General features: G+C 52.7%; 2 protein-coding genes across 4 annotated transcripts in view; both read right to left on the reverse strand.

Moving 5' to 3' along the window:
* Mxra7 (matrix remodeling associated 7) overlaps window positions 1-12627 on the reverse strand; it is a 28049-nt gene extending 15422 nt beyond the window's left edge. Inside the window, exon 1 of the mRNA XM_003464870.5 lies at window positions 12308-12627. Within this exon, the coding sequence (XP_003464918.1) occupies window positions 12308-12568 (261 nt within the window). The 5' untranslated portion in view covers window positions 12569-12627. The remainder of the gene's footprint in view (window positions 1-12307) is intronic.
* Window positions 12628-14245: 1618 nt separating this feature from the next.
* Jmjd6 (jumonji domain containing 6, arginine demethylase and lysine hydroxylase) lies at window positions 14246-24460 on the reverse strand. 3 transcript variants are annotated; one of them, XM_063241715.1, is made up of 7 exons: window positions 24182-24460; window positions 23409-23797; window positions 22530-22816; window positions 21591-21688; window positions 21028-21116; window positions 20160-20298; window positions 14246-19085 (listed from the first exon to the last, which is right to left on the reverse strand). In XM_063241715.1, exons 1-7 carry the CDS (start codon window positions 24308-24310, stop codon window positions 18954-18956), a joined length of 1263 nt encoding a protein of 420 aa, XP_063097785.1. In that variant the 5' UTR covers window positions 24311-24460; the 3' UTR covers window positions 14246-18953. The 3 variants fall into 3 exon arrangements, 2 of the variants coding, with proteins under 2 accessions (XP_063097785.1, XP_003464971.2); XM_003464923.5 differs by lacking the exon at window positions 21028-21116 and having other exon boundaries at window positions 14246-17452; window positions 18958-19085; window positions 21553-21688; XR_010045024.1 differs by having other exon boundaries at window positions 18958-19085; window positions 21028-21121; window positions 21553-21688.
* Between the last annotated feature and the right edge of the window lie 200 nt (window positions 24461-24660).

Raw genomic sequence — 24660 nt, forward strand, 5'->3', positions numbered from 1 at the left:
AAAATGGAAACGAAGCTTTTGTAAATAAGGAGGGGAAGGGGGCTGAAAGGAGGGAACGGAGAAGGAAAGAAGCAGGCTGTATCACGTACGGGTCCAAATTCCCTGTGAGGAACGTGATCACTGTATTTATCTAAGAAGTACCAGGAAGAAACAGTCACTGCTATCTTTGCTCTTGAGACAGGGTCTGAATATGCACGCAGGGTACCCTTTAACTTTAGGCTCAGACAACCCTCCTGCCTCGGCCACGGGAGCAGCTCGGACTGCAGGTGTGTACTGCTGCGCCTGACTCCCCCAGGATGGCCTTTTGTCAATGCCCAAGGGCCACAGGGACCCCTAGACTGAGGTCCAAGCCGAAGAGGGTCAGCCCAACACAGTCAGCCCTCAGTCCGCAGGTTCTGCCTCCATCTGCAGCTTTGACCCGCTGTGGGTCAGAAATATCCAGGGGGCGAAGCTGTCTGTACCGGACATGGGCAGATGTCTCCCTTGTCACTGCTCCCTGAACAATGCAGGATAATGACGGGGTGCACATGCAAATGTACCACACGAGGGACAGTACCTGGAGATAAAGCTTAGGGAGGAGGCAGGAGGTTCTCTGTTAACACTATGCTGTTTTTCCGAAGGGACTGAGTCACCATGGGGTCCTGGGATCCATCCCTGGTCAGCACTGAGGGGCAGAGTCAGAGGCAGCGTCTTCAAAGCGGGGACTGAGTTAAAATGAGACTTTTAAGCTGGACCCTAACCTGGGTATTTCTGTCCTTGTAAAAGAAATGTGCACCCACAGAGAGACAGCAGAAACGCACACCGATGAGAGACCATGTGAGGACATGAGGGCAAGGCCATGTGCAAGCCAAGGCAAGGGAACCGCAGGAGAAAGTGACCCTGCCCACAGCCTGACCTTGGTCATCTCCATCAGCCCTCCAGAAGTGTCTTGGTCTGTCTTGCTACAGCAGCTCTGGGAAACTAACACATCGTGCTTCTAGTTAGAATAAAGCAATTTCATGACAACTGTGAATTGATTAGCTGGGGATGGATGGCACACATCTGTAATCTTAGCAACTCCAGGAGGCTGAGGCAGGAGGATTGCAAGTTTTAAAAAGCCAGTCTGGGCAATTTAGTGATGCAGCAGGGACTTGTCTCAAACTAAAAAAAGCTGGGGGTGCAGCTCAATGGAAGGCTCTGGGTTTAACCCCAGTACCACACACAGACAAACTGTAAATTGGTGACCTCCTCGGAGACAGACAGCTTGTCCCCAAATTAGGCCCAGCTGAGACCCAAAGCCAACCACTTCCTGGACCAGAGTTTCAGCATGGAGTTTTACGTTCAGATGTTCCAGTATACGTTTCCAATTCAGCTTTTTCCTCCAAGGGAGAGGTGAGAGGCACAGCAAATGGGAAGCACTCCTCACACTGCTCCATGGCCCAGGGCTGACTTCGGAGAGGGGCTGGGGGTAGAGGTTTGATTAAGCCGCTGCAAACCCATCTCCTGCAGTCTCCTGCCGTAGGCACCACACTGCTATTTATGGCTGCCTGGCTGATTCCTGCACAGTGCCCAGGGCGGAAATGCAGGGGGCTGGGAGAGGCCACTCCGACGCGGATGCGGATATGGACACGGACGCGCCTCTGGCTGCGGCCCTGGCGTCCTGCACACATCATGGCGGGGGCCCTGGGGTAGCCACCTGGAACAAGCCTGCTGGCCGATCCAGGATGATGACAGATGACAGAAGCCCTGCTCAGCTAGGGGGTGGGGGGACTGATCCTCACTACCGAAGGGGTGTGGAAGGGGGTGGTCCTGAGCTCTCTTAGGGTCCTGAGCTCTCTTAGGATCCCCTGCTTAGCCACTGCACTTGAGTGCAGGCAGTTCCGGATTGCAGAACGCTTGCTGTTCTTGCCCAGGTGCCCAAGCAGAATGATCCGGGCCCTTCTGCTGCAGGTGGAGGGTGACACTGCTCTCCCAATCCATGTTTGCCAGGCGATAAGACAGGCCCTGCTGACTTCCGCTCAGAGCCTAATGATGGTCTTGTTGCAAGCAGCACCCTCTGGTCTGTCCAGTTCCTCCCAGCAGCTGTGACACGGTGATGCCTCCAAGGACAGCTGCTAGCCCTGTCCCTCGTTATTGATTGCTCCCCTGGCTCCTTCCTTTTAAGGGCCAGTGGGACCCTCCCCCTACTCCCCATTTTTTTTGTCTTTTTCCTTTTTATCGGTACCGGGGATCGAACTCACGACTGCCTGCTTGCAAGGCAGGTGCTTATGCTGCTGAGCTAAATCCCCAGCCCCCTACTCCCCACTTTCTGCACATCCGCTCTGCACCTTCCCTGGCCTCTCGTCCTCTCTTCCAAAGCACTTGCTCAGCAGACACCATAAAAGCTGGCTTCATGCTGCGTGTCCTGCTCAAACCCCAGAGCACCTGCCAGCTGCTGGCCACATTCAGCGCTAACCTGGCTGCTTGCATGCGCTTCTCTTTTCAGGACTGGGGATTGACGCAAGGCCTCTGCACTGAGCTACCTCCTCAGCCCTTTTTATTTTGAGGCAAGTCAAAAAAATGGCTAACGTGCCCAGGATTGGCTTGAATCTGGGATCCTCCTGCTTCAGCCTCTCAGACCTGAGAGGATTTGGGATTACAGACCTGCACCACCACATCCAGCTAATCCCTGGTTTTTAAAGTCCTCCTGCTTCCAGTCTTTGGCTGTCAGATCTGGGGACACCATCTCCATAGGGGGTACACAGAGAAGCACTCTCTTCCCCCATCACAGGGAGCACTGCCAGGCTGGACCCGCTCACAGGGACTTATGTCCTGTCAATGTCTGTCTTTTGGTGCTCACCTGTGGGCCCCTTCCCTTCCTTTCTGCGCAGGGGTCCCCAGGTTTGTTGTGGGGGCTTTAGCTCAGATTTTTATCCTCTCTTGGTGTGGGAGAAGTGGTAAAGGAAGGGGGCCGAGGCTCCCGGCTGGCATCCCCCCTCAGGCTGGGCTTGTGTGTGAGCCTCTGCAGAGAGGGCTCCTGGCTGAGGGAAATGGCAATGTCTTGTTTTTCTCTTTGTGCTTTCTGCAGCTTTCTGACTCCCACAAGAACTCACTGGATGCCAGCCGCAGGCTGGGACATGAAGGCCCTGGACATTGCCTGCAGAGGCACAGGGGGTGCTTGCCCTAGACACAGCCGGGGAGTGGAGGGCGTGCATGCCACTCCTGCTGACAGGACAGTGCAGGCACCAGCAGGGCGAGCAGCAGGAGGGGTCAAGGGCAGGGGCCTGCGGTTGGGGGCGACGCGTGGTGGACATGCTGAGAGGCAGCTCATGGACCCTGGATTATGAAAGGCATGCCAGATCTGGTGGCCTAAGTGGGGTGGGGTGGACCAGTGACAAGGACCCCCCAGAAGAGGCCACCAGTTGGCCCAGAGGAACCATGGCAAGATGACAGGAGGGTCACACGCAGGAGACCCCAGAGACAGAGGGGACAAGACTAGAGACAGAATGCTAGCAGGCAGGAGGGGCAGGGAAGAAAAGGGCCTCGGACATCTGCCTGCCTTCCTGTGGGCCACCACACTGGCTTGCATTGTTGTTTTTGTTTTCTAAGTGCCAGGCTTCTGGGCTGAGCCATGCAGGAGCCATGGTGGGAGGGGAAGAGAGACTGAATGTCAACAGACAGATCCCATCAGACACCCATCAGACACCAGAGGGGAAAGGCAGGGCAGAGATGGGGCTCAGGAAGCGGCCTGGGCTGGGCACACACGCTCAGCTGCACTGGTCACTGGCCAGGAAGACAGCAGTGGCCGGGCCCAGAGGGCCTCACGGCTACAAGCCTTCCTGGTGGCCACAGGGCAGAGCAGGTGGGAGAGACACCGAGTTCCTGTCCTCGGGTTCCCCAGGGGGCTCTGACTTAACGCGTAGGCCAAAGGCACGGTCACCAGCCCTGAGCAGGTACTGCTGCTGCTTGGGGGCTGCATGCCACATTGGATCCCATCAGAGCAGCAGCTTTTGGCAGTGCTCCTGCAAAGGGGACTCAGAGGACATCAAAAGCTCTATAAAAACAAGACAAGACAAATAGAACAAAACAGCACCCTTGGGCTGTCACCTGCCCTCTGCCCAAGCCTGGCCGGAGATCACAGCACCTGACTGAACATGGGTCTACACTGTGGGAGAGAGAAGGTCTAGAAAAGGGCAGAAAACTAAGAGATCCACACAGTCCAGCCTGAAAGGGCTGGAGAATCACATCCCAGCTCAGGAGGCCTGGCTGAAGCGTCCTGACTGACCTACTCTGGTTTATAGTGATAGCAGGGCCCGGTGGGCAAGCTCTTGCCTGGTGTGCTCGAGGTCCTGGCTGGGCCCCAGCACTGCCAAGTAGACACATTTTGTATTGTTGTTTTTTTGCTTGTATTTTGGGGTGGGGGGTGGGGTCTCATGTTCCAGGCTGGCCCGGAACTGGCAATTCTCCTGCCTCAGCCTCCTATGGTGCCACAATTACATAAGTGTACCACTACACCCAGCTTTGAGACAGTCTTTAAAGTCTCTTGGGGGCCTCAGTCAGAGGAAGGGACACAGTTTCCAACTTCAAGGGAGAGTGGAAGGGTGGGGTGATGGAGGCAAGAGTGGACAGTGGGCAGCCACGAGCACAGAGGTTTCCAGTCCTGAGCAACACCTACACCAAGTCCTCAGCAAGTTCCAGTCTGCTCAGGACAAAGACAGTTTCAGCAGCCTCCCTTTCCAAGCCATGCTTTTGCTTCTGTGGTTCAGTTACCCACAGCCAATATTAAATGGAAAATTTCAGAAATAAAGCATAAGTTTTAAAGAAACTTAACGACCACATTGCTCTAAGTTTTGTATTTTATTGTTAGTTATTGTTACTCTCGGCTATGCCTCCTTTTAAATTAAACTGTATCACAGAAGTGTGTATAGGAACATACCCATGTGTCTGGTTCTGTCCCAGTTTCAGGCCTGCAGCGGGGGCTGGGCACATCACCCAGGATAAAGGGAACAAGTGCAATGCCAGGGCAGGGCTGGGGCTGCTGAGGTGTCTGGGACATCAGGTGGTCAGTCATCGGTGTGGGCATGGTTTGCTTTTTAGTTTTTGAGACAAGGTCTTGCTCTGTAGTGCAGGCTGGCCTTGAACTACCCCACTATCTAGCCCCAAGTGGCCTCAGACTTCCGGTGATCCTCCTGCCTCAGTCTCCCAAATGCAGGGACTACAGGGTATGCCATCATGCCTGACCACCTGGTTCATTTAAAAAATTTTCTTAAGTTTGAGACAAAAATCTTATTAAGTCAAATTGCCCAGGCATGTCTGAAACTTGTGATCTCCTGCACAAAGGCCTGTCCTGCCTCCCACAGTACTGAGATACAGTTGTGTGCAAGGAATTTTTACTTAAAAATATCATCACACACACACACACACCAGCCATACAACAGGGAGGGGAGGACCAGGACGTAGACCACTGTGATTACAGCTCTAAGACACTTCACAGAATTTTTGGTTTTGGTCCTGCTCTGCAGCCCAGGCTGGCCTCAATCTCATGGTGATCCTCCCACCTCAGCTCTCCGGTACTGGGATTACAAGTGTGCACCAGCTGCGGCTGGCCCTGGGGAAGAACCACCAGCGTCTCCTGAGATCCACATCATGTTGGAACTTAGGGCACTAGGAAACCAAGCAACCAGCCTGCCTCCCTGCTAAGCAATAGTGAGCCTACTGGTGCTCAGGCTTAGAGTCAAACATCCCACTTCCCCTGGTCCCCCTTAGCAAATGGGAACCAGAGATCTGAGCATCTCCTGGGAGGTTGACCATAGCAAATAAGGGGGATTTCCTTCTGCCATCTCTTTGAAGGCAAATATTTTTACTACTGTTTTGCTCTATTCTGATTAATGGTACTGCTCTATTCAATATTCTGTTTTGATAAGTTCTATAGTATTCTGTACTTCATTTATTTTTGTATCCGTGATTGAAAGAGCAACTATTGTGAAGATAATAAGACATACTGTGATACCTATTACTGTTATCCCAGTACCCTGCTGTGAAGTTCTGTACCAATTTCATGACACTGTCTCGGTTGGCTTTGTTCTGTCTTGTTTGTTGTACTTTACAACATTCAAAATAAAAATTAAAAAAAAAAATACAAGTGTGCACTGCCACACTCAACTATTCACATATTTTTGTGTGTGTTCTCGTTATGTTGCCTAGACTGGCCCCAAACTCCTGAACTTAAAGAGATCCTCCTGCCTCAGCCTCCCAAGCAGCTGCGTCTGCAGATGTACACTACTGCTAGAAGCAGTTTTTAGAAGAACAAGCCCATGGATCCTGCAGTGAATTTCCTTTCATCTCTCTCCGATGCTGAGTGGCTACTGTGGCCCTTGGCATGATGCTTCTATCACCCTGCAGAAGGAAGGACCCCACCCAACTTTCCGCACAGCAGCCTGACGGCGAGGACGGGCAAGCAGCTTGGCACCATGACCCTCAAGTCAGGTCTCCGAACCCAGTCCACACCCCCTGGCCCACACAGCTGTCATAGTGGCAAACCCAGTATGGCCAGTCAGGCTCGCTCCAGCAATGCTCTGGCCACCAGGGCCCTCCGGCAGGCCTCGGAGAAGTGTGTCCCAGGTTGGGCCACTTCAGCCTCCCACACGGCAGGCCAGGCCATGAGTGAAAAGCTAGTGGAGAACGCGTGTATCCTTTCACGTCTGAGGCTCCAAAGCTGGGCAGTTTTTCTCCTCAAAACGTGTTTCTTAAAAATTGACTACCTTTAAAAAAACATTACGAGGGGGCTGGGGATTTAGCTCAGCGGCATAAGCGCCTGCCTTGCAAGCAGGCAGTCGTGGGTTTGATCCTCAGTATGGATAAAAAGGAAAAAGACAAAAAAAAAAAATTACTAGTTCTTGCTAGAAAAAAAGGTTTTTTCTTCGCTTTTTTGTTTTTTTTTGAGACAGTGACTCACTATGTAGCGCAGTCTTCAATTTGAGACAGTCCTCCTGCTCCAGCCTCCTGGGATTACAGGTGTGTGCCACTGCACCCGGATAATAAAATTTTTTTCTTTTTTTGCTAGGTAAAAAACTTTGACAGCTAAATTCTCTATGTAATCAAGGCTCTTGTTGAAAGAATGAAGTTGAGCTATAAGTCTCACCTTGGTCTTCCTTTCTTTCATGGGGCAGGGTGAGAGAGAGAGACAGTCAGTGAGAGAGAGAGAGATCCTGGGGGTTGAACCCAACCCAGGGCCTTCTCAAAGCCGCAACATCCCTGCCTCACCCTTCCCCCCTTTTTTCTAAACTCTGAGACAGGGTTTTACAATGTCACTAAATCCTCAGACTGAGTTTAAACCGGCACTTAACCCTCTGCCTCAGCCATGCTGGGATTATAGACTTGTGCTGTCACATCTGGCTCTGGATTCTCTCTCATATGGAGCAAAGAAATCAAACTATGAACTTAAACAATTTTACAAAAAAGGGGGGGGGGTGACAGGAATAATAGCTCAGTGGCATAGGCGCCTGCCTGGCAAGAGCAAGGTCCTGAGTTTGATCCCAGGTACCAAAAAAAAAAAAAAAAAACAAACCAAAAAACAATAAGACAAACAAACAAAAAACAGCACTCAAGAGGCTGAAGCAGGAGAACTGCCCTGAGTTCATCAGTCTGGGCTAAATAAGTGAGTTCAAGGCCAGTCTGCACTACATAAAGAGGCTGTCTAAACCAAACCAAACCATTTTTTTGAGCTCCCAAACACGGAGCTCCACTTCCAGCCCTGAGTTGCCTGTTTTGCTGATACACATTACTGTAATTACCATGGACATGTTTTCATTTTATGTGCTATTTTCCTTACTTATTTAACACTGATTTGCTAATTAGTCCAATGTCCTAATGAACGGGCACTTGGACTGTTCCCAGCTTTCCCTCTAGTGAATCACTGGACCCCTTGTGGACTCAGCACCCTCCCGCCTGTGCTGAAGCCCTAACCCTCAATATGACTAGAGCTGGGGACTCTGGGAGCTGAACAGGTTTAGATGAGGCCTGGGATGAGATCAGTGCCCCTAAGGAAGGAAGAAAGGACACCAAAGTTCCCCCTCTGCAGCCATTGAGGACACGGCAGGGTGGCGTGTGCAGGCCGAGGGGAGGGCCGTCACGTCATCCCAGATCTGCTGATGCCTTGATCCTGGATTCCCCAGCCTCCAGCAGTGTGAGAAGCCACTATTGTCATTACCATTTGTGGGGTTCCTTTCATTAAGTCAGCCAAAGTGATCGCATAGAAGATCCCCAGGTGAAAGGAGCAAATATCTGTCTCTCTGCCACCTGTCAGTGAGAACAGAATGCCAAACAGTGTCTTAGGCTAACAGGACAGATGATGGAAGGGGCTCACCTGGTGCTCCCCAACAATCCTGGGACTCTGCAGCTTCCAGGGGGCACCCCAGTGGCTACAAGGTGGGTGAAGACAGAGGGTGACTTCACAGTGATCGGGCTGAGGAGCCAGATGGACAGACAGACAAATGGACAGACTGATGGAGGCCGTGCAGCCAGCAGACCAATACCACTCGGGGTCAGAAAACCCAGCCCTTCTCGAGAAATGCCCTCCTCCATTTCCCCAGGGCTGTGCCTTATCTGCACCGTGAAAACTGCCACACCTGAGGAGAAGGCGGAAGCATGGCACTCGATCACTCCACACCCCTGAGCCTGGCTCTGGCGGCTCTGCTCTCCCCACGCTCGCCTGGGCTTCGGGCCATCACCTGGATCTCGAGACGCCTGCCCTAACCATTCCAACACACTTATTCCCGAGGACAGTGACATGTTCCTACACAAGCACAGTGCCAGAATCACACTCAGCCAGCTCAGTGCTGGCCGATACAATCATGCAAAACCCTTCATTTACAGCCATCTCAGGGCTGGGGAATACTGCCGTGGGGAGCGCATGCCCATATTCATAAGACTGTGGGTTTGCTGTCTGCCACCAAAAAAAAAAAAAAAATAAATAAAAGGTCTCGATTGCCTCCCAAAGGTCCTTAGAGCTCCCCACCCCACTCTGGACCTGGGATTCAGTCATCATCAAGAAACCAGACTACACTGACACTCTGCTTTAGCCTCCCGTGATCTCAAAGTCTCCTAGCTTGTGACATCAGCTGTGACATCAGCCAGCTGCTCTGCACAAAGTCCCTACCCTGGGGTTCCGGGTATAGTATCTGCCTAGCATACTCCAGGTGCCAGTTTGATCTCCCAGCACTGACAAAAAAAAACCTATTGGGTTTTGTTTTTGAAATGGGCTCTTGCTGTGTTGCTAGCCCTGGCCTCAAAACACCTGAGGTGAAGCAATCCTCCTGCCTCAGCTGCTTAGGTAGCTGGGACTACAGTACACAACACCTCGCCCAGTTCCTGCTCTGAGTGTGCGACTAGAGCACGTAACTCCGGTACCCCTGGGAAGACCTCTGACCCTCCCTTCATGACCACAGCTGGGGGCTGGGGGGTGGGCTCCTAGGGTTCACATACAGCTTCACAGAACCTTTCCATTTATCAGGGAGTCCAGAGCCCCAAGATACACATTGCAGGCTATAATTCACTGCCGGAGCAGGTTGAGTGCCCCCACTTCCCGCCCTGCCTGCTTCGCATGAATCCTGGCAGGGGAAGGCAGAGTGGCTCTAACAGTTTGATCCTGCCCTCTCTCACTACCAACCCCGGCTGTGGCACTGAGGGAAGCTTGGGGGAGCAGAGGGGCCTTCTCTGCTGCTGGCCACTGGGGCTGTGCAGATCTCAGCCCTGTTTTTTAAGCTGCTCTGGGGCCTGGGATATGGGGAATTCTGGCACGGGGATGCTGCCCCTGATTCACTGCAGCAGCTGTAGGGGCTGCCTGGGGCTCCAGATCTCCTCAATAATCAGCTTTGTGAGTCAGAGGCAGCAGCTGCCCCAGGCGACCAGGCTTCATTGGGAGAGATGGGGATTGGATTAGATGGGAACTGGTTAGTGGAAAATGAAGAGGGAGGGTGAAGGGAGCTAGACAGGGACAGATGGAGAGGACACAAAGGTAACTGTGTGCCCTACACTCCTTTACGCTCAGACCAGCTCAGAAAGGACTGGGGAGCCTGATAAGGTACCACATGCCTGGGATTCCAGAGCTTTGAGAGGCTGAGGCAGGAGGATCACAAATTCAATCCTAGGATTATCAAGACTCTGTTTCTAAATAAATAAAGAGGTGGTGAGGGATATAGTTCAGTGTAAAAGTCAAAATGCTGGGACTCTGAGCCTCCAAGGGAAGAAACTGAGGTATGAATTCTCTGGTTGGGTAGGTCCTCTTAGGACAACCTTCCCAGGACCGGAGTCGTCCTTTTGTCACCCCTGTCCTGCAAAACAGCCACTCTCCTTAAAGAATTTGCACCTACCAGGATCGGGGACCCTTATTTCAACATCACCCTCGAACCTAGCACACTAGAAGTTCCCTAGGCGACAGCCCAAAAGCCTTGTAGACAAGTGTTGTGACCCAGAGGCCCAAGATGTGACTGTGAACCACTAAATGCCACCCTGCACTTCAGTCTAGACCTGCTGCTGGGTAAAAAAAGAGCAAGGCATAAACAAGGCTGCTGGGGAGCTAGTGGTGCCTGGGGTTAGTCCAGATGCTGTCTCCTGTGCCCAGGGGCTGACAGGTGAGGCCGAATCCCAAACACAGGAGCAAATGGAGCTCATGTCCAGTGCATGTCCAGACCCCTCCCCGCCTGGATAGCAGGCCCTGGCTCCATCCTCTCTGGGATGTGCACAACTGCCTTCTTCAGACTGGGCAGGAACCACTCTAACGATACAATTAGTCACCCACTTGTCAAGCAAAGCGCCTGCCCAGAGCGGGTCTGACAAAGAAAAACCGCCTCTAAGCTCAGTCTCCTCCCCTGCAGATTTCTCCCCAGTGTTAACCATTGTGTCCAGCCAAGGTCACAGTGGGCATCTGTGGGCACTGACACTGTCCCTGCTGCCTTCCCCCCTACACAGAGGCTCCCAGGGACAGAACAAAGTGTTACAGTTGGACTGTAGACAGCCGAGGTGGTGGACTGCACTAGCCAGGGGGACAAGGTCCTAGGACCATGGGCAAAGGGGTTTCTGGTGTGAACAGATAAGTGGGAAAGAGCACAGGATTGGCTAGAAGTGGGCAAGGGAGGTCCTGTGGCGCCAGGGCTGAGCTGGAGGCCAACATACCAGAGTGGCCCCAGGCAGAGGTGGAAAAGAAGGTCATCTTGGGGGTGTCCAAAGCTCTGAGCTGTACCCCTGAGGGTGGAGTGGGCATGCTAAGGCCCACATGCTGCCTAAAAAGTCTAACCAATAGGGGTGAGAGGCTGCTCCACAAGCTTTTGTGATGACAACTAAGCATATGGTTTAATACCTGGGTGCAGGCAGCCAGAGAGCAGTAAGGCTGGAAACAGAGAGTGTGTCCCTTTTGCAGGGATGGAAAGAAGGCCGGGGCCATTAGGCAGGGAGATTGTAAACAATTGTGGCCAAAGTTGTCTGGCTGTCTTGCACCTCAGTGGACAGGGACCTTGAAGGCAGGTCAAAATTTTTGGGACATCTTGAGATGTCCCCAGGACCTGCAAAATTCCTTGTTCTACCTTGTTCTCCTTCAGGACACCCAGTGCTCCCCGAGGACTACCTCACTGTTGAACCTAGGTCCCTGCTGTGAGTAGTATCTCTTCTGGCAAGTGGGTGGGAGCTAGGAGGTCAAGTCCGATCTGAACCTTACAAAAAGGACAATAAAAACGATTGCAATGGTCATGTCCGGCCTCGTGGGCCTCGAAAAACACATCGACTCTGGAATGTAGATTTAAAGTTGGTTAAAGTTAGCACCTGCCTTGCAAGCAGGTGGTCGTGAGTTCAATCCCCGGTACTGATAAAAATGAAAAAGACAAAAATAAAATAAAACAAAATAAAATAAAATAAAATAAAATAAAATAAAATAAAGTTGGCCTAAAAGAGGCAGCTTTCCTCCCTCGTCACTGTCACCTCCCCAAAGTACTAGATTTCCAACACCGAGGCAACTCCAACCGCCGGTCTTGAGAGGAGCCACGTGCGTGAGCGTGGATTTGGGAGTGGGAGCAGGGAGTGGAGCAAAATCACAGCGGTCAGAGGCCTGGAAGCGGCGCGGCTCCGGGCCTCGACCCCACCCGACCCGACCCAGCCAGGGCGGCTCCCGGGCGGAGGAGGGGAGGAAGGAAACAAGCAAACTCCAGGCGCTTGACACTCGGTGGCACTTTCTGGGAGAGGATGGCGAGCCCAAGAGCTGAGACTGCGCGCCCCGGATCCCCGATGCCTCGCGGGGACCTCAGGGCCGGCAGGGACACCAGAGACGCAGGCCCCAGGGAGGGGAGGGCCCCGTGCGTACCTGCCTGGCTTCGGCCGCCGTCAGCTCCTCCGCCTCTGCCAGAGCCGCCGCGGGCTCCCCGGGCTCCTCCGGGCCCTCGGGTTCTCCAGGTCCCGCGGGCTCTGGGGCACAGGGGCTGGGTGGCGTGGGGGTCGCGGTGGCCTGGGCTGGGAGCGCGGGCTCCGGGGCTGCTCCGCGCCGCAGCAGCAGCCAGGCAAACAGCACCGCTAGCACCGTGACCAGCGCAGGGAGCGCGGCCAGCAGCTCCGCCGGCGCCTCCATCGAGCCCCTGCAGCCTAGAGCTGCCCGCTCGCCAGGATCCCCAGGGAGCCCGCCGCGCCCCGCCCTGGGGCGGAGCCTGTGCCTCACCCCACCCCCAACCAGGAGTGGGCCTGACTGGGATGCTGCTGGGGTTGGGGGCAGCTTACTCCAGGGGCTTGCAGCTCAGGCCCCGACTTGTCTGGGAGGCCTGATGCTTTGAGGCAGTTTAATCTGATCATCTGAGCTCGGGCTCGGTTTGCAAACCACTGAGAGGTTCTCATTACTCGGGCGCCCTGAGATTAATCATCCCACGGCATCACTTCAGTCCTGCAGTTCACCTTGGAGCGGTCTGCAAGTGCAGGTGCCAGTTGGGGAAGGACAGGGTAGAGTCATTAACCGCGAAAGAGCCATGGCAATTGCGGCCCGACTGCCTTGTAAGACAGCTAGTACTCTGCACGAAGCCTCACTGCCTGGCGCCTGGGCTGTTTCCGGACGGGTCTTAGGCTGGTATCTCTCAGCGCTGACCTAACATACTCCCACCTCTCAGACAGGCAGGACTGTGTCCTCAAATTCCCTCCCAGGCGGAAGCTAGCGGTTGTCCACAGGCCTCCTGGTGACCAGGCTGCCTCCCAAAGCCTGGAAATGAGCGCGGGGGTGGGGGAGCACTTCTCCTCTGTGCACTTCTGGAATGCAGGCAGGGTAGGAGCACAGAACAGGGAAAGGAAGGCTACTGTGTTTCTTTTTTCAAATCCTTCCAGGGCTCTGTTGCTGAATGGTGTTGTGTTTGAGACAAATATACTGGAACCAACATACTTCCCTACCCTTTATCACCCCATCCTGGGCAGCTGTCAGGCACAGTGCCCAACATAAGGCCTCATGTCAAAAGCAGGGTTCCAGCTGCACAAGAAGGCACACACCTGTAGTCCCAGCTACCAGGAAGGTTGAGGCAGGAGGGTTCTCTTGAACCCCGAAGTTTGACTCCAGTCCACACAACATAGCCAGACACTAACAATAAAGAAAAACGCCAAAACTGAGATGCCAGCCAGGGGTTCAGCTCAGCAGCACAAGTGCCTGCCTGCCTGGCAAATGTAAGACTGTGAGTTTGATCCCCAGTATTAAAAACAAAAAACCCCAGAGATGCTAGATGGGGTGCTTCCTTCAAAATACAAGCTCTAGGTACGCCCTTGGCTGCTGTGTGAGGTCTGCAACGAAGAGCTTTGTCTGGCTGCATCTAACGGTTGGTGGGAAGATGCTCTCGCCCTTGGCTGCTGTGTGAGGTCTGCAACGAAGAGCTTTGTCTGGCTGCATCTAACGGTTGGTGGGAAGATGCTCTTACTGTGGAAAAGGTATGATGGTGCATGCTTGTAATCCCAGCACTTGGGAAACTAAGGCAGGAGGATTGTTGTGAACTCAAGACCAGTCTAGCTATGAGTTCAAGCCTAGAACAGGCAGTGAGAGCCTGTTGCCAAAGAAAATGGGGGCGGGGGGTGCAAAGAAAGGAAAAGAAAAGAGAAAAAGGTGAAATTGGTTTTGTCTCTAGGCTGCTGCTGGCTGTTGATCACTGTGGGAGTTCTGGCCAAACTAGGTCTTATTTTAGTCTCTTTTCCTCACTGCTTTAAGGTAATATTCTTAAGAGGTCTTCTGCTGACAAACTATGTTCCACGGATTTTCAAATGAATAAAAGAAAGGACACAGCAATACAGAAAACACAACCCCAAATCCAGTTGCTTTATTTAAAATGAACAAGTTTCATCTACGTAAAAGTTAAAAATGCCAACTCAAGGGCAGACTCCACAAGCATTTCAAGGCAGACGCCACAGCACGAGAGACACAGAACAAGACTGCGAGGTGTTCTGTTGGACAACCACAGGAGGCAAGTTCTGTAGAGTCTGTCACCAAGGAGCCGGTGCTGGCATCTGGGGGAGATGGCGGTGGCCGCAGGACACCTTGGTGATTCAAATTTTTGATCTAACCATGAGACAAATCTGAGAGCTAACGCCAGGGGCCTATACTTAATCTCACCTGGTTTTGTGGAAAACAATGTCACATCAACAGGACATCTTGATAAGAGTCAGGAGGGAGAGGCCTGACCCACCCTGAACCCACTGCAGTGCACACATGTCCTAGCTGCTTGCCTGGGGAAAGCTACGCACAGAGCAGCTACAGACCCTATAGTCGTGTGCTCATGGCTCCCTTCTGGTCAGCACTGCAGCACTGCCTCCAGCTCCATGAGTCCGAAGTTCAAGGCTGGGGTCTGGGTGTGCACAGCACCCTGGCAACTTGCTGTGAGCTTTTCTGTAAGGGCCTCTAGCTCCTCTACAAAGAAACCACGTGCATACCTAGCACACTCCAACAGGGTGAGCCATGTCTCTTCGTGAAGAACTGGGTCCGTGTTTGGTGAGGGTTGTGAGATGCATCCTCGTCTCCTACACTTATGGATGACAGCAGTCACTGCCCAGCAGGCGTGAGGTAGGGACCCTGGCTTGTCCCTGCCATATCTCCTGCACCCAAAGCAGTTCTGGCACTCAAACATTTTTTTGAGACCGTTTCAGGGTCAGATTGGCCTTGAATTTCCTATGTAGACCAGGCTGTACTTGAACTCACAGTGATCCTCCTGCCTCAGCCTTCTAAAAGGGCTGGGATTACAAGTGTGCACCACATCTGGATGGCACTGGAACTTTTGCTAGATGCTTGGATTACTAAGCAGTGGGCAGTGCAAGAACAGAATGAGAACGTGAGTGGTGCTCTTGCTTCAGGGGCTCCTCGTGACAACCTTGGCCTCGGTATCCTCAGACCACTGACAACTCCAAAGCCACTTACACAGAGGCACTGGCTTCTCCTGGGCTGAAGGGGCTGCATTTCCATCTAGGGAGCTAGATGCCTGGGGTCCTACTCACGTCACTCCTCCCCAGCATTCCAACCCTCCTTCCCAACATGAAGCTTGTGGGGATTTAGAACTGTGGCCATCCTGGAGAATAATTCCTGCAAACGGCTTGCGTTGCATCCTTCTCTTTCCTCCTGCTGACTCCATTCAAAGGAGGAGCACAGGCCAGGGGGGTGGGAAAAGACAGCTCTGCACAACTGGTGCCCCGGCTCCCCCACCTCACCCTGCTTCCAAAGTGGAGCGCTGAGTCCTTGGCTTGGCCAGAACAAATAAGGCACCCCACCATTATTTACAGGGTGGCATGAGCATCACATAATCTGTGCTGTCCAGCACTGTCAGGCCAGGTCACTCGTTCCTGTAGGTGTGCAGCAATCAGAAATCACCTCCAGCATCTGAAGAACTAAGCGGAAAGCTGAGCTTTCAGTTTCAAATTCCTGCTTCATCAGTCAGGCCACTGGCAACATGTCCCACTGCGTCCCCTGGTGGCAAATGGCCCCTCTTCTGACTGAAGTTTCAGAGGAAGTGGAATAGCTCCGTGAAGGTGGTAAGAAGTATTTTCAAAAGCTGGAGGAGCAGCTGGGCAGGGAGATGCATTTCTCTAGTCCAGCTATGGGAGAGGTCAGGCAAGCTTCAGTCCAGCCTGGGCAATGTAGTTCTCAAATCACGAGGGCTGGGAAGTAACCCAGTGGTACATGGTATGCTCGAGGCTCTGGGGTCCATCCCCAGCATTTGAAGGGGGAACACTCAGAAACAAAAACAGAGAGGAAGAACCCCTTGGGTACTACCAGAGCTCCAGCTTTTGGGTCCCTCCCACTCACAGACAAGCACATCCTGGTCCACTGGGTGTTGGGTGTCTGCTGCTGTTGGGGAGGACGCTGTGCCTGACAGAGAGCTGCAGCCTTTGGGGGAGAGGCTTCCCCAACCCAGTCACAGGCCGGGCTGGGTGTTCAGGAGGCAGAAAGTTGAACTGAGACAAACCAAGACCTGCCTCCTAGAGCAAAAGCACATGACTCCAGAGCCAGGGAGCGACCACCTGTCTATTTTCCGTGAATGTAGGGACAGATTAAGGCAAGCAGGTAAAGCTAGAGGACAAGACAGTACACGTACTGGTCAGTCCCCAAGTTTTCCACCAGCGCTCTGTAACAGCATCCACAGATCACAGAGACAAGTACCACTCGTCCGTCACCCCCTCCTTCGTTAATACCAGCTGCCCATTTGACGTCTGCAGGTCGAGCAAACACAGGACACTCACAGCTAAGTCCCTTACAGAGACAAGAGAAACGGCTGCTGGAACATGGCCTGTTCATAACTTAAGTTCTGAGACAAAAGCACATCAAGTACCTTTCTCACTCTGTGAGCAAACAGGTGTCACCCCTGCCCCAAAATGCACCACGTAAAACACCCCTGAAATTTCGTAGTCTGAGCATGGAGAAAGATGAAGGCCGCTGAAACAGTGCTGAGCAGTGGGCGTTGGTGCTGGGCACAGCTGGCACACAGCTGTCTCCACCTCTGTATGCATCCTTGGCATGGTGCCATCCAGGAGAGCAGCGCCCGCTCACAATGCTTCTTCCATGTGGCTACTGCCCCGCCCCCCATTCGCACGCACTCACCACACCAGGGTCTCTGCTTGTGCAGCCGCTGCTGTTCCTTACAACAGCAGCGAGGGAAGGGACAGGGTGAGATGCAGAAGGGATCACACCCCTCCAGCCTCAGGGGTCCAGGTAGTTTTGCACAAGGTGACACAGAACTTTCTTACCCAACATCATGGGACCTTCAGCGTTTCACTGAGCTGGCCGACTGTTTAAACTTCTTGGTAATCTAGTCTGAGCAAGCAGTAAAACCAGCATCGACCGAAGACAGGAGCTTGGACCAGAGAAGAAGATCCAATTCAAAGAAGACAAAGTAGGAGCAGAAGACGTGAGAACTGAGTTGAGTGGCTGCCAACAGCTCACACAGAGCCACCTCAGGGAGTCTCTTTATTTGCTCAGGGGTGAACCCGGCCTCCACATGTGTCCCTAATCCTGCCAAGGAAAGTACAACCACCTGTCATCAGCGTGTAGACAGCACAGCTGGCCACAGCACTGGACGGCAATGTTAGCAGTAGAGCACTGGGGTCCCAGGCAGAAGTGATGGCAGGGCTCTCTAGAAACCTTTCCTACAAACTGTAAGGCCACACATGAGACACAGATTCAATCAAGTACATAACAGAAACAACTTAGAGGCAGGCAAGAGGAGAAACCTAAGCATGGCTGTGAAAGGGACTGGGGCTGAGACGTGTCCATGCTAGCTCATCAGCTTCTCTGAATGCAATCCTGACTTCCTCCATGGCATTCCAGCTGGATCACACAGGACAAAGATAAGATGACAGAAAGGAACACGGGTCCTGAACGTGACTACCACCTGCAGCCCTCCGGGACTTCAGACACTGGGAACGCTGCAGCCTTCAGCCTTTTACTCTCTTCCCCCAGCCTCACCTCTCAGCGTCTCCACCAGGGTGATGAAACAGGTTCTCTGGGACCACAGGACCCCAGAGGCACATGGCAGGGCCAACCTTTACTATGCGCCTGTTCCACACTGCACAGGGCAAACTCTGGCAGAGACGCTCTCAGATTCTGAAGGTGAGGCACAGCTAAATGAGATCCAATCAAAATTTCAAGTCGTGCTTGAGATAATAAAAGTCAGGCATGGTGGCGCACACCTGTAATTACAGCACGCAAGAGGGAGGCTGAAGCAAGAGGATCACTGCACGTTTAAGGCCAGGCTGAGCTACATACTGAATTCAAGGACAGTCTAGCCTACATAGCAAATTCCTGAAACAAAACTTAACTGACATAGCAAATAAAAATAAAGATGTATGCTGGGCACAGAGGCACACACCTGTAATCCCAAGTTCAGCAGGCTGAGGCAGAAGGACTGCCTTGAGTTCAAGGCCAGCCTGGGCTACACAGTGAAATTCTATTTCAAACAAAGCAAAACAAACGTGGAATTTTTTTTAAAAAATCTGAGCTGTTTTCTGTTGTCTGGCTTGGCCTGAGCAACCAAACTAGCAATGACAAACTGGGAAAAGGTAAGAAGCCAGCACCAGGGTCTTTAGAAGCTGCCTGACAACTCCTTGGAGTGTATCCCATTTCATTCGGGGTACTACACACCCCCATCAGCATCCAGCAGGGAAGCCACTGTGCGCCCCAGGACTTCAAGAGAGGAGCAGCAGGGAAGGCTGTGCTATTATCTAAGGCAAAAGTGCTGGAGATATAAAATGGACTTGTTTTATTAGTGTAAAGGGTCTCTGGCACCAACCACACGAGCTTGCCTTTCCCATAATCAAGCCATGCTGACTCACACCAGGAGAATAGGAAAAGCTACTGTAGCAAGTGTTGCAAGTGCTGAGCAACAGTCCCGTTGAGGCCATCCTCCTCCTCTGGTGCGTGGCGCCCTCCCCTGGTCTGCAGGAAGCAATAGGCTGCCCCTGGGCCCTGCCCCGCCGCGAGTGTGTCCTGTACAGACAGCGCCGTGCGTGCGTGGTCACCTGGAGGAGCTGCGCTCTTTGCTCACACAGTCGTCCTGGGAGGTGGTGTCCCCATTGCCCATCATGCTGCATGTCCTCCGTTTCTTCCTGCGGTGCATTGTCCCTTCACCTTCTGACCCAGACTCACACTGGACACAGGAAGAAAACAAGAATTCAACCGGGATGCAACCATTTCTCTGCAAACAAGCCCAGGCCCTGAGGAGAGAGCGCGGGCACTGATCACCCGCTCCCAGAGAGCAGCCCCGCCCCACAGCTCCACAGCACTGCCTGAGTGTCCTCAAGTGCTCAGGCTCCCTGAGGGGGAACTTCTCCAAGATGCTGACGGTCACCCCACTAGTCTCTCACGGGGGCTTAAGGGTCTGAAATCGAGATCCCTCTGTGAAGTATCTCACACCTGGCATTCTGAGATTGCTACAGCACTTCACTGTACCTCAGAGCTCAGTGGAGAGAAGTACACAGGCACAGTGCTCAACAGCTCAAGATCCCCTCCCCAGACCAAAAAAAAATGTCACAGGAGTCTGGGACAGGAGAGACAAAAATAAAAGCTAGGCATGGTGGCATCAGACTCAATTCCAGCACTCAGGAGGCTGAGGCAGGGGGATCATCACAAATTTGAGGTTAATGCAGGCTAAGCCTGTTTCAGTTAAGAGCCTGTCTTGAAAAAATGAGACAAAAACCAGCGTGGTAAGGTGATGTACATGGGAAACTCTAGACTTGGGAGGCTGAAGGAGGAGGCTCACAAGTTCAGTGGCAGTAGAGATCCCATCATGAGTTCGGCATTGGCCTGGACTACACAGTAAGACCATTTCACCAAGAAAAAAAAAGCAGCAAAGGGGAGGGACTTCACCTGCTAAGGGCTAAAGGCCTCCTACCCACTATTTCATGTTAACTTAAGCGGATGTTTTGGGTCTACAGTATACTACCCACAGGGACAATTTTCCACTGTGCTTTGAGGTCAATGGCACGTGAATCTGAATCCTGACACTGTTGCTTGCTAGCTGTGCAACACTGGGCCATATAACCCTAACTGTCCCATACCTCGGAGGTTATATGACTGGTCACACACATATGAAGCTGTCAAGTGAGCAAGGCTCACCTTTTTTGCGGGAATAGAGGTGACCACATGCTTCAGTCGGGCAGGCCGGTGTACACAGGTACCTTAGGCCCAAGGTCCCAGTGCAGGGGCACCAGGTCTCCCTTACCTCAGAGTCTGAGTCGGAGGAGCTGGAGCTGGAGGAACTGGAGGAATCACTGGAACTGTCAGAGGCGATGCCTGTGGACTCCTGGAGGTCAACGGCGTCTGCCAGGACCGCCAGCTCAGGGTGTTCCTGCTTCAAGATCCTGAGAGGCAAGAGAGGTACTCAGCACCGAGGCAGGTTGCACATGCAATGACTCAGACTCAAATGGAGAACCCGCACTGCTGGAAGACACCCAACGTGCCTAGCGTACTGACTCAGGGACTCCTGCACACAGCCCCAAGCTAGAGCAGAGCTGGGCAGGCTGCCCACGCTGCTCCAAAGGAGAGCTCCCTCTAGGCTCATGCAATCCCACTGCCTCCCCGCACGAGGGAGCCAGCCACACAGCTGCACAGGAGGCGGTGTGCACTTGGGTTGCTCTAAGTTGTCTTCCTTTCCTAGTTTTCTTCCTAGTTCCTAAAACTTTCCTAGCTGTGTTTTTTTTTTTTTTTTTTTTTAATATCTTTCATTTCCACAGCACAGCACTAATAATGGAAGTTGAGTTTGGCTAGATTCTATTTGTATGAGCAGAAACAATTAGGTTTGTAAGAAATAAGGTGTCAGTTAAAGAGACTGCTCCATTCACTTGGGAGACAAACTGAGGGCCTCCTAAGAGCTGCAGCCTTCCCCTGTAGAAATTTAACCTGCTCCACTGTCACCAGCCACAAAAGACCTGCTGTCTGTTAAGGCCTTGCACATGGCAAGCTGAACACAAGGCAGTCTATAGGGCAGAGGTGGGCCGCAGAAGCCCGGGGTCCAGTGGAATAGAAGCCACCACCCTTGCTGCCTCTCAGAGGGAGGAGGTGCACTGAACAAGCCAGAATCCCTCTCTTACCCCGAGAGCTGGTCCCTCCAGGTCAGGGTTGGGACACAGTGGCACGGGGTGGCTGGGGGTGGCTTGCACTGCCGCTGCCCGTGCTGTATCTGGTCTGTGGATAAACAGAGGAGCTAAGTCTCCAGGGCAGTCACCTCACTCACAAGAACTCAAGGCAGTAAGTTCAAATGGGAAGTGCTTCTGGGTAAGAAAAACAAATAACCAAAGTAAAATCTAAGCAAAAGAGTTTCTTTTGCTAGTGCTAGCTTTGAAAATCAAACAGACAACAAAACAAAAGGAGAAATAATACCAACTACGACCACGTCCTGAGTGGTTTTGGACAAACATGTAGAGGCTCCCCCACCGCTTGGAGGCCGGCAGACATCCTGAAAGCTGGCCCTGACCTTGGTGCTCTCTCCCCGCCAGTGAGGCCCTGCGTTTCCTAGGCCTCTCTGAGCTCAGCACAGAGTGCAGCAGAGATGGGCTCTTTGTATTTCCAAGGCAGGAGTTGGAACAAAGCAAAAATAACAAAGAAGTGTTTCTTACCTATACCATTTCCTTGACAACTTTGGTCGCCCTCTTACCGTCTTGTGCCACACAACAGGGAAGTTGGTGCTGCTGGCAAAGTTCTGGGTGATGGCAATGGTGGTGTCAAGATTGAGGACAACATGCCACCAACCTCCTGAAATCCAACAGATAAACAGCTCAAAAGGTTTGGTCCTCTACAATCAATACAAGACACCAACTCCAGGAAGTGGCCATTCTTAACTGTAAGGGACACAGCACAGACACAAGTATAGCCTAAGAAAGGTAGTGCTGGAAGGGAGCGGTCTGAGGTCTGTGTCAACAACACGTGACAGGAGCATGGCCACACCCATCCCTTTAGCCACCATCTATGGCTGCTTTCTTTCCTGCTACAAGATGGTGTCAAGCAACTGTGACAACCTGAGCCTAAAAAATATATACTCTGGCCCTGTATGGCGAGTCTGAGCAACCCAAACAAAGCTATGCTCCTCCAAACTGTAAAGGCAGAAGTTCTCCAACTTCCAAGGAGGCTCCAACTCAATCACATTTTTGTTTGTTGAGTCAGGCTAGTCTTGAACTCGGTCACCCTCTTTTTCAGCCTCCCAAGTGCTGGGATCACAGGTGTGCACCATTACACCCGGCCCTTAGTCACTTTTCTAAAGTTTCACCCATTAAAGTGTAGTTGTATCAAAACCCTACTTCACAGAAATCAGCACAAAGGTTACACTGCAGAGATCCTAAATAACTAAGGAGGGATACAGTTACTTTCACCCTGCAGAAGAGCTTCCCTGCTGGAGATTCAACTACATAGTGTTACCAGAGTAGGTCCCCTCATCTTAGGACACTTTTTGGACTCATTTTAAATACAATTCTCCTTGAAAACCACAACACCAATTACTGCAATCAAACAGGGGTGTGGTATAGCTCCAAGGCTCAGCCCTTGCTACTTGCATTTGTTGAGGCCTGTGTTCAATAGCCAGCATGGGGCTCAGCTATACCTGGGACAAAGACAGTCTCTCCTGGCTTCTGTAAGATTTCCAGAGGCTTGAATTCAGGTGGCCACGTTGGAAGCTGTGTTCGGGGATAAATGACATTAAACCAGGTAATGGCTTCATCTTGCTGGTTCCCGCCTTCTTCTCGGGTCACCTTGATGAGCTCTCGGGGAGTGCTAGTTGGGAAAAGGCACCAACGCTTGTGGCCCTGCACTAAAGCATTCCAGGCACTAGTTCCCAGAGGATCAATGTGAATCCCAGTTCCGGAACGTGGTGGCCCCATGACAAACCACCTACAGAAATGAAACAAAGCACGAAGGAAATTTTAATTACAGATGTGTAGCACAAAGGCAGATCACCGGGTGTGGTGGTGCACGCCTGTAATCCCAGCAGTTGGGAAGCTGAGGCAGAAAGATGGCTGCAAGTTTAAGGCCAGGCTTAACTGCATAGTGAGACCCTGTCTCAAAAAGACAAAAAGAAAAAAGAAGACTACGTTCTTACATTATTACATAATGCATTATTGATATTTTGGAGACTAAACAAATTTTGGTACACAGAAACATTAAGTGAATTGTGCATTGAATAATCTCAGACAAAAACTGATCACTGAAGGAGTGCGTGGCAGGAGTGGCAGGAGCTTAATCGATGAAACTTCCCTGAGACTGGTGACTCATCTTCAACCACACATGTAAATCACCTGAGGAGTCTGACTAACCCTGATGTCCCAGGGCACCCCAGACCAATTAAATCAGTCTCCCCAAGAGGAGCCTGAAGTTAATATAAGGCCATGGGAAAATACCCTGTCTGCAAGATCAGCGGGCTGAACTCTGGCACCAGTAGCCGTTGGCGGTGAGGTTTTCAGCACTGAGTGGCATAGCATTTTACCTGTAGGGAGGCCTGCGCTTCTCTCCTGCATACTGGAATAGGTCATCGGTGAAAAACTTGGGCACCTTGTAGTCTTCCAAAAGTTTCCTTCTCTTGGGGTGCTCCCCATAGCTACTATCGAAGATGTAAAGGGGGCTGTCATCCCGCGTGCTCTCCATGTACTCGATGTAGTACTTCATCTTCATCTTCACCGAGTAGCCATCGTTATCCTCGCCACACTTGAACTTCTGGTTGCGGTATTTCCTTTTTAGGCGCTCCAGAGTCCATTTCTCCTGCGCAGACCAGCCTTCTTGGGCATTCAGCAGAACCACGGGCTTGTAAGGTCTTTCATATCGCTCCACGAATTCTTCCACGGACAACTGTAACGCGTCTGCCCTTTCCACGTTATCCTAAGGGAATCAGAGAAGATCTGTTTAGTTAAAAAATGAAAGTCCGGTGACAGATAAAGGTGCCTCCCAGGGCCAATTAGCAACGACATACACGGCAATGAATGAGACTCCGGCTCCCCGTGAGAGGGAGGGGGCGCGTGCGTGCGAGCACGTCGCACCGGGGCCACGCACGGCATCTCCCACGTGTGAGTTTTGACAGCTGGGTCCCCCGGGACCCTGGCTCCCGAGGGGTCAGAGACGGCCCCGCCACCTGGTGGGAGGAAGGAAGCCGCCTGGCCATCCGAGCCTCTGGGACTCCGAACTCGGCCCCGAGCTCAGCGAGGCCCGCGCTCTGGCCGCCGGGGAAAGTGCGGGCGTCCAGCCCCGCGCCCCTGCCCCGCTCACCGCCACGGCCGCCGGGTTCAGCGGAAAGCTCTCGTAGTAGTTGTGCCGGGTCCAATCCAGCGAGTCTTTGAGCTCCGGACGCGCACTCCGCTTGGCCTCGCGGATCCGCTTCTTGCTCTTGTGGTTCATCCTGCAGGGTCACCAGCTAATTCCGCGACGACCTCGCGCAGCTCGCTTCTTGCCACTGAGGCGCTCTTCTTGACCAGGGTGAGGGCGGCGGCGGCGGCGGGGGCGGCGGCGGCGGCAGCGGCGGCGGCGACAACGAAACGCCCTTCGCTCCGGCCCGGCGACTTTAAAGCCGCCTTCCAGAAAATTCACTCCCCAGCTTCCTCCTGAGCCTCGGGTTGGGCGTGAGGCAACTGTTCTCCCCGCCCCACCAGGTCTCGCGGCCCGCCATTGGCCTCCGTACCTCCGAGCTCCGCCCTCACAGGCGAAAAGCGGACGCCATGTTGAGAAGGTCGCGTCGCCCAGGATGGATG

This window comes from Cavia porcellus, unplaced genomic scaffold (assembly GCF_034190915.1).
Source record: "Cavia porcellus strain 051 isolate PalLab524CR breed Dunkin Hartley unplaced genomic scaffold, mCavPor4.1 scaffold_32, whole genome shotgun sequence".
Taxonomy (NCBI): domain Eukaryota; kingdom Metazoa; phylum Chordata; class Mammalia; order Rodentia; family Caviidae; genus Cavia; species Cavia porcellus.

Excerpts from the sequence above, each read along its gene's own strand:
- Jmjd6 (XM_063241715.1), bottom strand. The coding sequence starts at position 24,310 with ATGAACCACAAGAGCAAGAAGCGGATCCGCGAGGCCAAGCGGAGTGCG. Across the intron at positions 23,798-24,181 it reads TGAACCCGGCGGCCGTGGCG|GATAACGTGGAAAGGGCAGA; the intron begins GTGAGCGGGGCA and ends TGATTCCCTTAG. Across the intron at positions 22,817-23,408 it reads AAGCGCAGGCCTCCCTACAG|GTGGTTTGTCATGGGGCCAC; the intron begins GTAAAATGCTAT and ends TCATTTCTGTAG.